Raw genomic sequence first — 13760 nt, forward strand, 5'->3', positions numbered from 1 at the left:
AAAGAGTTATTAATTGGTAAACCTTAGAAACTACCTTTCCACCTGCTATTGTATATTGTGGCGGTGAGGATGTTTTGCTTAGGTTTTGATTTTTGTGGAGGGAAGTGGTGCCCGATTTTAGTTTAGATTGTTCCCTACCCTTAGTAGAAAGCAAAATGAGTAATTTCCAAGATAAATCACAAAACAGATTAGAGATATTTCCAATTACATTAATTATATCACTGATCACTTACCTAAGAGAAATGAAAATACACAACCAACTCTTTTAGGAACTGTACAGAGTTTCCTAGAATCCCTTCTAACTATTTGGTGCCTCCAATGAGCAAATACTATCTTCCTTTGGTGTATTCAAAGTTTGCTGTCATTATTATGTTAATTAAAATGCAGGTTATCAGAAATAATTTGGGATTTTCACAAAAACTCAGGACAGCTTGTTTGCCAAACTTCGCAAAGCTCAACTCATTTCACATGCTTAAGAAGATAATCCCATTGGGGCACCTGGGTGGCTCAGTGGGTTAAGCCTCTGCCTTTGGCTCAGGTCATGATCTCAGGGTCCTGGGATCAAGTTCCTACATCAGGCTCTCTGCTCAGCAGGGAGCCTGCTTCCCCCTCTCTCTCAGCCTGCTTCTCTGCCTACCTGTGATCTCTCTTTCTCTCTCTGTCAAATAAATAAATAAATAATCCTTAAAAAAAAAAAAAAAAGATAATCCCAGGCAAAAGTTAATGTGATCTAAAATTGTTTAAAAAGAGTAGAATTCGATCTTCATGCTCAAGGGTAGAGAGAACTGTCTAGCCCCTAAGGAAATACAAAAGCAGAGAGAGGGGAATGAAAATGGTGAATGCCATTTCTACCCACCATGGTGACTCATGACCTGCCCCGCGGCCTCCATGCCGACATTCTGGAGATAGTTGTGGCAGCGTTCCTTGTGCTCCTCCAGTGAACTGCGCTGCTTGTAGCTTCGTCCACAGTAGTTGCACTTGTGAGGTTTACCCACTGCGAAGAGAACTCGAGATTAGTGGTGCCGTCAGTCTCATCCAAAGCAAAATTAACATCTGACTTTTGATAGTGTGGAGGAAGCATTTATATGCTTTTCAGACTCAAATCTCTTCCTCCTCCACACTCTGATTTAGGCAAGAAAAGCTAATAAATTTCTAGCAAGGCTAAAAGACAGAAGATAAGGCAGATCGTACCTTTGGTGATAGGGGAAATACTGAATCAAATTCATGCTCTGACTGTATCCTAGATCATGAGGGGCTGATGATCAGTCTTCAAATTATCTGACTCGGAACACTAACATTTGCTCTTACACAATGCTCTCAGCTTTGACTCATTCAAAAGACAAATCAGGAGTGCCCTAGATACATGGTCAGAATTTTTTTTTTTAATTTATTTTTTAGGGAAATAAGGACAGAATTTTTACTGAAGAAAACTAAAATGCAACAAATGGAATGTCATTGTTTAATGAAAAGATTATTCACCTTACGGTACCAAGGGCCCAAAAAGAATTTAAGTGATGAGAAAAAGTACAGATAAAAGCAGAGTTTCTCTTTTCTTTCCATCTTGGTAATAGCTCTTCACACATGCAAAACTTGGCAGCAGATAAGTGTATTCTCCCACATCAGCACTGTTCTTACATTACCAAGAATTAGCCTACGAGGTGCTTTGAGTCAGGACTATTAACAATAACCACTGAAGTCCTAACCTATTTAGCTATATGATGATAGTAACATTTTCTTCTCCATCTTTTTTTTTTTTTCTCTAATGCATTTCACATTCAGGAAATGAATTATTTCCTAGTAGCCAGAGTGTCATATCTCAGTATACCAGGTAAAATACTTCGATGCTCATGTTAAAAAAAAAAAAAAAAAAAAAAAAAAAAGCAAAACAAAACAAAAAAACCTTCAAAGAATTGAAGAAAAACACACTTATGGAAAGAAACGTGTTTTACTGTATGCCAATTCACAAGGATATCACAGAGCACTTTGATTCTTGGTTTTGAATAAATACAGAAACAACAGGTCTGTGCCGAAGCCCTTGGTAGTAAAACATAGTGTGAATCAGGTCAGTGGCCCTCATCTGACACAGGAATCACTTTGTTTTGCCCAGAGGACAAAGATCACTCTTCTTCATAGTTAAAGATAGTATCCCTCACTCCAGTCACCTTACAAACCCACACTATGATACTGGTCACAAGTGGAATTGAAATACTGTAATAAGGCATTCAGAACTGCATAGACACTTCACCATACTGATTAAGAACAAAAAACAAAACATAAAAACCCACCAAATTTTTAAAATGTATTTGAGATGCACATAAACTCTGTTACTTCATGATCATAATTTTTGCAAATAGTTTTAAATAAAAGCTATCTAAAGCAGGATTAATCATTTCTAAAAATACTAAGCAAACAAAGATCTATTTTTCAGAACAAAGAATTTTTATCTATTGAACCAAGTTTGTCTCTGATATTGTGAAGAATCTTTATCACTGTGTGAGAACATTAAAAACGACAAGAACCTACTTAGTCAAAAACATTTCATGAAAATAGTGTAAATATATTTGCATGTAGTTGCATTTTAAGATACGGAGTTACATATTACAAAAAGCTTCTGTTTGGTATCACTGTTACTTAATTTTGGTTTTTTTAGTACTGTTTCTCTAGAAATAAGTGAATTTTCCCTAAACAAGTCTACTAACTAATACTTACTAAGCACATACACTGTGCTTAATAGCCCATGTCAACTAGTTTCATTGTCTCTGTCTTCCTCTTTATCGGTCCTGTTGCACTGTGTCCTAGGATACCTGTTTTACTATGAACATATAATCCTATACTTTCCTCCCCTTATTTATATAAACCTGAAACCTTCTGAACTTCATTTAAACATAGCTCCCTTCCACTCCCCTTGGCTCAAACCCTCAGTGAACTTCTAACTCACCTACCAAGGAAGAAAAGGGTATACGTATTACTGTTTTCGAAACTCATTTTTTACTAACGTCATTTTTGAGATCTATCCTTTCTGCTTTACTTCAGCTTCTCCCATTTGATATCTGTTTTAAAACATCACTCTTTCCTCTTCATCCTAATTGAAGTGAACTGTTCTAGAAGTATTACTTCAATTTCTCCAAAATCTTGATCTGGGTTCCACTGTAGCAATCCACATACTAGGCAACAACATATGTTGTAACTGTTTTATCTCTAGGGCATTTACTCTGGAAATGCTCCACTTTATCCTTCTGCCTCTCTCAACTAATACATATTTGTTAAATACCTATTATGTACCAACAACACTGTGATGAGGCTGGAATGTAACGTAGAGAACAAATTCTCATGGTGCCTATGCTCATGCAAATGACTGGTGAGGAAGATAGACATTTAACAAATATACAAACAATATATTACAAATTGTGGTAGATTCTATAGAGCAAAATAATGGTGTGTTAGCATAAAACAGGGAACCTAATTTGGTTCGAGAAGGTTGGACAGGAAGGTCTGCCTGAGGTAGGAACACTTCTGCTGATGACTGAAGGAAAAGTAAGTTAATCAGATAATGGGGGATGGGGGCACAGGGTGGAGGAGAGGCAGTGTTTCAGGATTTCTGGGAACTGCCATCTCCTTGTATTTGTTTTCATGTACTTAGCTCCTTAAAGGCTAAATCATGCTCTTACTACTCTTTTGAAAATGATTTTCAAACATCAACCACAATCCTCGCCAGATCCAATGGCTCTACTAGCCCCACAAGACCACTTCCTGTCAGTTCTTTGATATTTCTTAAAAATCAAGTTCATGAAAATATTATTTACATTTTCTCCCTATAATAAGCTTATTTGTGGGGCGCCTGGGTGGCTCAGTGGGTTAAGCCGCTGCCTTCGGCTCAGGTCATGATCTCAGGGTCCTGGGATTGAGTCCCGCATCGGGCTCTCTGCTCAGCAGGGAGCCTGCTTCCTCCTCTCTCTCTGCCTACGTGTGATCTCTCTCTGTCAAATAAAATAAATAAAATCTTTAAAAAAAATAAGCTTATTTGTGTAATACTTATAAACCATGAGTTAATATGTATAACACATTATCTTGCATTTATTTTTATAAATATTATATTCTCACCATCTGAAACACCTTAATTCTGATATTACAGACATTTTTATAAAGTCATCAATAGCTTCTGAATCACTAAATCCGGTGAACTTGGATTCTAAATCTTCCTAATTTCTTGGTCACTTTCAAATTTGCATTTGCCTTGAATCTCTTTGTTTTAGCTTCTGGGATCAGGTTCTGTGTTCCCCCTCACTGGCTTCTCAACCTCTTCCTACCTGGCAAATAGATACAGAACTTCCGATTTTTTTCTCACTGTAATAGTCTCCCTCTGTTCCCTCTAGATTAAGCCCTCATTTTCGTGAAATGTCCAGATCCTGCCTGGAATAGTTTCCCATGTTTGAAAGCTGCTACTGGATGCTATAGTATGATCTTGTTTAACCCAAAGATGAGTTTTCTCTTCTGTGCTCTCACTGTACTCTGTCCATAGTCTGATGATGCATTACTTATGATTTCATTGTGATTATCCATATGGTATCTATTCATCTTCCTAATTCAAAAAAAATGAGCTCTACCCTAAGGACAAAGGTCATGTTTTACTCAATTTTGAAGTGATTGTGCTATGGTGGTTATTAAACACAGGAGATACTGCTGAGTGACTGCACTTTAAACTCGTACTTTCAAATGCCTTTTGGGTATTGCCTTGTGCTTATTCCTCTGAAATCTAAAATTCAACATATCCAAAATTATCTTCCTCCACAAAACTACTTCTTTATTCGGACTATTTTTTTGTCACTGTTATCACTGTTATAATAACTCGGATTCACAACAGCCAGCTCCTTTTGTTGTCTCCTTATCCCTTTCCCACATCCAACTGCTGAATTATACAGACTCAACTCCTTCAATGTTTCTCAAGTTTATCCTTCCTTTTCAATCCCACAACCGATAAACAAGTTCAATTCTTCATTACTAGCCTATGCTGGCATATCAGATTTTAAACCAGGTGTTCTCTTGTGTAATTATTTAGTCCCCTCCTTAAAAACCCTTACTGACTCTTAACTTCTATCGAAGTCCAAATCCCTCTACCTGGCATCCAGTACACCACACTAACTGGTTCCAAAGCATACATCCCATCTTCTACCCCAGAATTCAGCCAAAATCACCTTGAGCTTTCACACTTGTATCTTAGTTCTTTCTGGAATGGCTTCATACAATTTGGGTTTCTTGAAATTCCATATATCCTTCCATTCCCAAACTTCCTCATCTTCCATCTAAAAGAGATCTTTCCCATGAAAGAATCATAACCATATCAGCTCCACGCCTAGGAAGCATAACATTCTATTTGCGGCTGTTTATACACTCATTTTGATCTCCCATGTTAGACTGTGGTCTTCTTGAGAAGCTGGAGCAATGTCTTATGTATTTTTGTAGCCTACAAAGTTGAGTATGGTGATTTGTTCACAGAAAGAACAGGTTGGCGTTTCATTAATGACATCATTTCCTCACTCTTTAAGTATTTTCCTCTCACTGGTTTTCCTTAAATTTCACTAAATTTCTAATTTTCAAAGCAATATGTCTGTATAGAAAATACCAAAATTCACCAAAAAATTACTCAGGATTTCACAATTTAGAAATAACTATCTTTAACATTTTTATCTTCTTGTATTTTTTCTGTACATGCAAAGACACAGTTTGTTATGAAACTGTGTGTCTTTATACACTGTATTTATACTCTACTTATTTTACTGAATATGTTTGAACATTTCCCTATGTTATAATATTTTTGTTGCGGAAGTTAGAGGACAATTTTTTTCCTAAATAGAATTATGATAATGTTGAATTACTTAGCTTGCTTAGTATTCCTAGTCCTTTTCTTATTTAATAATTATTTCTCTTTTTACTATAGTTATTTATGCCCACACCTGAAAAAATCAAGTAGTCCCAAAGCGCATTTAATGAAATACAGTCTCCACCTCTCTCCCCCACCCCATCTGATCGTAATCTATTCCTTTGTCCTCTTTTTGGAATTTCTATTAGTTTGATGTTAGAACTTCTGGACTGATTTTTTAAATTTTTTTATCTTGACCCCCTTGTACTGATTGACATTTTACTCTTTTGACTTTAAAAAATGTCCTCATCTTTTTCTTTGAATCTTTCTGCTAAGTGTTTCCTGGTTATCATGTATTTTAATTTCTAAGAGCTCTTTCCTGCTTTTTTTTTTTTTTTTTAAATAGAAGTCTTCTGTTTTTTCTTGGGCACAAAATTTACCTCTCTGAGCCTTTTTTCTTTTTAACTTTTCTTCCCTCTTTATATTGTCTCTTTTCTCTGAGCTTGTTTCTTTTTATATAGTTCCCTGTATTGAAGGGCTTTCTTAAATGTCTGGTGCCTGAATATCTATTGTTCATTCATATTGAACAATGAGGTACTAAAAAGTTAACTGGAAGTTCAGGAAACATAAGTGAAGTTTGTGAACTATTGCAGTGTGATCTCTTTATTACTAGACTCCCATGTCTTCTCTTTCAATTCCCTTAGAGAAGATGCCTTCAATTTCTAACCCCAAGGGTGATATAAGCTGGATGTTTTGTGGCAAGGAATGGGGCCACAAATCCAAATGTTCAATTGTGGTTTTTTACATAATCTCCTTGCTTGAAATTCTTTGTTTCCCCTCTACTCTCTCCTTTCCCTGGAGTTCCTAAGCCCGAATGCTTCCAATTCAATTTCTCCAAGAAATAAACATTTATTTTCCTGTGAGGGGAGGAGGAGGATTTCGTTGGCTGGCTGTACTGTGTGAGAGCAGCTCTGTGATCTAACAGTTTTGTATGCAGATTTTGAAATACCTTTATATCAGCTCCAACCCTGATTTCAACAACCCTGTTTCTTCTACTTTTCAGGATTCTCTGGTGCCAGTTAGCTTGATCTCATCCCGTATTCCCCTCTATAATCACTAAAGGTTTCAGTCTCGTCTTATTGTTACTATCCCTCCCTCTGTTTTCCTTCCTCCTCTTCGCTGCTATTCTATACTTTCGCATTGTCCTTGATCTGATGAATTTAAGCTTCTGGAAATGTCTACCGTGATTTTAGTGGAGTTTTAAGAAGGCGTAGAGACAGATGTAGCTTTTAATTTCATCATGTTTAAACAGCAATGTACAATATCACTTTTGTTGTTGGTATAGTTCTGGAAGGATGGATCATACCTTCCCATTTAAAAAAAGGTGATTTACAAAGTGATTTAAAAAAAGTGACATGATATATTAGGAAAGCTTGGCCACCAAAAGATTAATCACACATTAGTAAGACACAGAACTTGTAGAAATGTAAAATTGCATATCTCCTCTTTTCTATTCTGTTATTTATTTAACTACTCTAACACAAAATTCCCTACCTATCTTCAAAAACGTTGTAGCTTAACCGTTTGCAATGGATCTCAAAATGTGAACCGCAGGCTACCTATGTTAGAATTCCCTGGAGTGTTTGTTGAAATGGAGATTCTTGGGTACCATGCTTGGCCTAGAACTTCTGGGAGTGCTACCTGGAGGTCTGCATGTTTAACAAACTTCCCAAGTGGCTGCTTATATACCTAAGTTGGAAATAGTGGTTTTATAGAATATCAGAAATCATCATGTTCTCTAAGTCTGCTTAAAAATTATTTTTAAGGTAAAGAACGTTTTTTCTTCACCTTACTATAATGATCTTAATTGTATTATCAAAGGAGCTGAAATTAACCTTATAAGAAATTTTGGGATTAAGATCTGAAAAGCCCTTGGATGAAGCTTCATTTTATTACCAGTAATAACACAAAAAAGAAATATTTTGATATGGAAGTTTACTCCTGTATGATGATTGTATATTTTGAGGATAATGATACAGTTTAGTTTAAACTTTGCATCTATTCTCCTTCAAACTGACCTGTGTGCCTGAATTCTAAAATTCAAGGGGAAAATGATTACTGAACCATTTCTCTTAAATTGCAAATTGTACTGTTATCTTTTTAGAGGGCTATATGATGTTATTTCACACTAGGGAAAACAGCATAGAAATTAATCATTTCCACTAATAAAAGATAAGTGGTTTGCCAGGGCACTGATCATGGGATTCTATCTTTCCCAATTTCCACAGGACCATGGTGAGTACCAAACGGAATATGTTATCGAAACACAGCTAAAAACCATTAAGTCATCTTCCCCCTCTCTCTCCAACTATGGCTTACATGAAGAGAAAACAGTTGAATTAGAGTTCCCACTTTCCTTACTTGAGAAAGTCGGGCTTAATCACATGGTAACAGCTTTACACTGGCTCTTCTAAGCAACCATCTTCCTCACAAATATTTGTTACTCCTGAATTCTGAGTCATGATATATGCAGATTTTTATTTTTAAAAAATCAGCCTTATGGAGGTAAAATTTAGATAAAATCCATCCACTTTATACAATTCAAGGAGTTTAGAAGTATATTTAGTTGTGTAACCACAGCCACAATTAAAATACAGAACATGTCTATTTCCCTAAACATTTCTTCTTTGTTCTTTGCAACAAATCTCCCTTTGTAACACCACTACTGTTTTGCCTTTTTTTTTTTTTTTTTTTTTAAAGGATTTCAAATAAACTCAATCATGCAGTATGTAGTCCTATGTGTCTGGCTTCTTTCATTCAGTGTGATGATTCTGAGATTCATTCATGCTGTTACATGTATTGGTAGTTTATTATTTTTACGGCTGAGCAGTTTTCATTATATGAATATACCATAGTTTTTTAATCTACTCATTAGTTTAGGTTGTTTCTAGTTTATGGTTCTTAGGAATAAGACTTCTACCAACACTTGCAGGCAAGTCTTTTTTAAAATATGGATATCCAATTGTTCTAGCTCCATTTATAGAAAATATTATCTTTCCTCCTTAAATTGTGTTAGGGCCTTTGTTGAAAATCAATTGATTGTGTATTGTGAGTATATTTTTAGTTTTTCTGTTCTATTCCATTGATCTCTGTGTCTATCCATAAACTAAAAGAATAGATACTACTAACACAGTTAGTCTTTAAATTAGGTAGTTTAAGTCATATGACTCTGAATTTTCTCTTCTCTCTAGTTTAGAGAAGGAGAGGGGCAGGACAAGGAAAGGGAGAGGGAGAGAATCTTATGCAGGCTCTACACCCAGCATGGAGTCTGACATAGAACTCAATCTCATAAGCCTGAGATCATGACCTGATCCAAAATCCAGAGCTGGGTGCTTAACCAACTGAACCACCCAGACGTCACATGCTTTGTCAGAATTATTTTGGCTATTTTAGATCTTCTGTATTTCCAAACAAATTCTGTAATCAGTTTGTTAATTTCTACAAAAGATCCTGCTAGGATATTGATTGGGATTGTATTAAACTGATAGCTTTAATTTCCAGAGAATTAACATTTTAACAGTATTGAATCATTTAAACCACAATTATAACACATCTTACCACTTACTTAGGTCTTTAATTTCTCTCAGCATTTTTTTAAACTTTCCTTGCACAAAGTTACATAAATTTATCTCTATGTAATTCATATATTTTGGATCCTATAATAAATCATGTTGCATTCTAAATTTCAGTTTACAATTGTCCATTTTAAGCATATAGAAATAAGTCTGATTTCTTTATATTGATGTTGTTTCTTGCAATCTTAATCAAATCTCTCACTTTTAATTTTTGGGGGGTCGAGTCCTTGCTTTTTCTATATAGGTAGTTATATTATCTAAAACTAAATACAGTCTTACTTATTCCAATGCAATACTTATGTCTTTTATTTCTTTCTGTTGCCCTACTGCATTGACAAGGCTCCTAGTACGATGCTGAATAGAAGTGGAGAGGTCAGACCTTCTTGCCTTGTTCCTATTCTAAAGGGTAAGCTTTCATTTACTAACAGTATAATGTAAGCTCAAATTTTTCCAAAAATGGCTTTTACCATATTGAGGAAGTTCTTTATGTTCTATTTCTGAGAATTTTTTTAAAATCATGAATAAATACTGAATTATGTCAAATGCCTTTTCTGTATTTATGAAGATGATTATAATCAATCAATCTTTCTTTCTTTCTTTCTCATCCTCCCTTTCTTTCTTTCTTTTTGGTCTCTTAATATGGGGGAATTATGCTGATATTCTTCTAATGTCAAATCAATTTTGGACTCCTGGGATAAACCCCAGTTGGTTATGATATGTTATCCTTTTTTATGTATTTCTGGATCCTATTTGCTAAAATTTTGTTAAGGATTTCTTTTCCTGTGTTCATGAGGGATATGGTTATATACTTTTCTTTTATTGCAGTGCCTTTGGTTTTAGTATCAGGGTAATGCTGAACTCAATCTGTACGGAAGCATTATTCCCCTTTCATTTGTTCCCTAATGTTTCCTTAAATTACTTCTTCCTTGAATGTTTGACAGAATTTACAAGTGAAGTAATGTGGAGTTTTCTTTGTGGGGAGGTTTTTAACTATAATTTCAATTTCTAGAAGAAATATAAGGCCATCATAGTATTTCTTTTTGAGTGAGCTTGAATAATTTCTGTATTTCAAGGAATTTATTTTATCCACTTGAATTTATTGACATAAACTTATTCATCATATACCTATATTATACTCCCAATGGCTATAGGAGTTTTAGTGACATCCAATGTTCATTTCTGATGTTGGTAAGTTCAGTATTATGTTTTTGTACTGACTGATCTTGGCTAGAGGTTTATCTATTTTACTGATCTTTTCACAGAATCAGCCTTTGATTTCACTGATTTTTCTGTATCATATTCTTGTTTTCCCTTTAATTGATCTCTACCTTTAAAGTTATTATTTCCTTCCTCTACATTCTCTAGATTTAATCTGCTATTCTTTTGTTTTATCTTAAGGAAACTTAATTGGTTTTTTAGACCTTTCTTCTTTAAAAATATAAACACCTAATGCTGTCCATTTTCCTCTAGTATCACTTCTACTCTCATTATTTTCACATTTTCCTTTATATTCTTGAACACATGGAGTGTAATTATAACAAATGTTTTATCAACCTTGTCTGCTAATTCTACCAGTTGGGCATTTCTGGGTCTATTTCTATTGATTGAGTTTTCTACTCATTATGGGTAATATTTTCTGCCTTTTCTGCATATCTGTTAATTTTTAGTGTCATTCTAGATTTTGTGAGTTTTACATTTGTGGATTCTGGATTTTGTTGCACTTCTTTAGACTGTGGATCACTTATTCTGGTATGCCATTACATTACTTAGAATCCGTTCGACTTTTTTGATGTTTGCTTTTACACTTCAAGGCAGTTCCAGGGCATGCTTTAATCTAAAGGCTAATTTATTCCCAGTACCAAGGCAATAAACTTTCTGAGGATTTTACTCAATGACCTGATGATTACAAAATCTTTCCACACTGGCCGGAGAGAACTGACTATTCTCACTGTTGCATTAGCTCCAGGAATTGTTTGACCTTCTGTTTCCTTCCTTTTCCCAGCTGTACATAGTTTCTTCATAAAAATAGGTAGATCACTATTTAGCCAAAGAGTCAAAGGGGCTTCAGCAAAACTCCAGAGTTTTTTCTGTGCATTTTCCTCCTGATACTTGCTATACTCCAAGAACATTGGTCTCCATGAATTCTGATCTGTCTCCTCAAATCAGCAAGACTGACTGGCTCTTTTGGGTTTCCTGTTCCCAAGCATGGCTTGTAAGCTAGGATAATCATAGGACTCACCACATTTGTTTTTCTACTCTTAGGAATCCTAGTCCTGCAGTGCCTGTTGTTGAATGTCTAAAAGTCATTTAATATATTGTGTCTGGGGGCGCCTGGGTGGCTCAGTGGGTTAAGCCGCTGCCTTCGGCTCAGGTCATGATCTCAGGGTCCTGGGATCGAGTCCCGCATCGGGCTCTCTGCTCAGCAGGGAGCCTGCTTCTCTCTCTCTCTCTGCCTGCCTCTGCCTCTCCATCTACTTGTGATTTCTCTCTGTCAAATAAATAAATAAAATCTTTAAAAAAAAAATATATTGTGTCTGGTATTCTAATTGTTCAGGGCAGGGGGTAAATCTGGTTCCTAATACTTCATCATTATGTTTGAGAGCAAAAGTTATATATGTAATTGGGTTAAGTATTTAAAAAGTCACACTAACCTTGTAAATTTTGTTACCAATACAATTCAGGTAACTGAAATGAAGTTTATTATATATAAAGTTCTACAATATGTATTATAATAAATAATAATATATAGCATAATAAAGATTCTGAGACAGAAGATAGCAGACTTAGTGTTCCCAACTCTCTCCGAAGTTAATATGTCGTTTCCTTTGATCCACCGTCCCTCACAAAAATCCTACACTGACAAAAAGAGAAGCATCAATGTAACCTGTTAGAGATATGGAGATTACTGAACTGACCTGAGAAATAAATTATAAATTAAAGATGCAATAAAGGAAATTTGATAATCCTGACAATTCAATTCAATTAGAAAAAAAATTTGCTAGCATTTGCTAGTATTTTTCTCCATCTGTCATTATTAGGAATAAATACCTGCCCCTGTACTAAGACCCCCATATACCTACCAAAAGGAAGAGCAAAGGAAGTAGTCATAAATAATTTTGAAGTAGGAATGTTTACCATAAATTCATAGGGTGTTATGAAGGTATATAGCACAATCAAGTCTTGTTCACTTATGTTTTCTTGAAATATGTCACTTCAAGAGTTATCCTAGTGAAACCTATAAAACAAATTACAATAGCACTAATATATGTGGTAAATGTTTTGTTCTTTATATAGATGTATGTATGTTTACACATAAACATGCAAGAAACGACATCTATATACAGAAATTATATTTACCATTTGTCACGATACATGTAAAATCAGCAATATGCATATAGCACATTCATTTTCCTTTAATAAAACTAAAAGCACCCACCATCCTATAAATATTTATAATGTAAAAAATGGGAACTTGATATCTGATTTTACTTGACAATTGCTTACAGAATTAGAAATTATTCTGAAGAAAGATGAGCACTGAGATATAGTGCAATCAATAATTTTTTTTTCAGTTTTTAGTACGTATAAGTTATACTTTGAATTAGTTGTCTACTTTATTGTATGAACCTCTATATAAACAATTTTAATGTTCCTGAAACCTGTTGTTCTACTGCTGCCTCAAAAAGGATTTTGCCAATTCGTATTCATGCTACTAGTGTATGGGAAAGCCTTTTGACCATACTCTCAACCAGAACTCTGATTAAAATAATAATTCTCTAATGTGCTAGGCCTGCGATCCTTAAATTTTAATGGGACACTAAAGCACACTCTTGGGAAGGATATTGTAAAGCCAGATAAGCACAGGAGATTTTAAATTTTTAAGGGAAATAATAATATTCAACATCCCTCAGACACCAAACAAACTACTTGCTCACAGTTTCAACATATCACATTACAGGCTTTTCAATGATTGTCACATCTTTATGAAGCTAGGTTTCAGGAGCTGCTGCAACACAAAGCGAGTACTGTGTGAAAATACATTTTTTCTATAAAAATATTTGGATACTAGTGGAGGTATTCAATTGATTCTAAGATATGGGAAGTTGTGTAGTGTCCAACAAGGTACACACTCCCATTAGTAAAAAATTGTGGCTGTTCAAGAATGAAATAAAAACATTATTTTATCTTTCAATTTATGTGTATTTTCAGATTATTTTTTCCATTAATTGGAAAAAACCTTTTCATTATCTATTATGTATCAAGCACCA

At 34.8% G+C, this 13760-nt stretch overlaps 1 protein-coding gene across 13 annotated transcripts in view; it reads right to left on the reverse strand.

Moving 5' to 3' along the window:
* IKZF2 (IKAROS family zinc finger 2) overlaps positions 1-13760 on the reverse strand; it is a 157922-nt gene that overhangs the window by 21679 nt on the left and 122483 nt on the right. For all 13 annotated transcript variants that reach the window (XM_045078701.1, XM_045078704.1, XM_045078709.1 and 10 more), the window contains one exon: positions 857-994. In XM_045078701.1, the coding sequence (XP_044934636.1) occupies positions 857-994 (138 nt within the window). The remainder of the gene's footprint in view (positions 1-856; positions 995-13760) is intronic.

Source organism: Mustela putorius, unplaced genomic scaffold (assembly GCF_011764305.1).
Source record: "Mustela putorius furo isolate JIRA1106 unplaced genomic scaffold, ASM1176430v1.1 tig00000275_pilon_pilon_pilon, whole genome shotgun sequence".
In the NCBI taxonomy this organism is placed as follows: domain Eukaryota; kingdom Metazoa; phylum Chordata; class Mammalia; order Carnivora; family Mustelidae; genus Mustela; species Mustela putorius.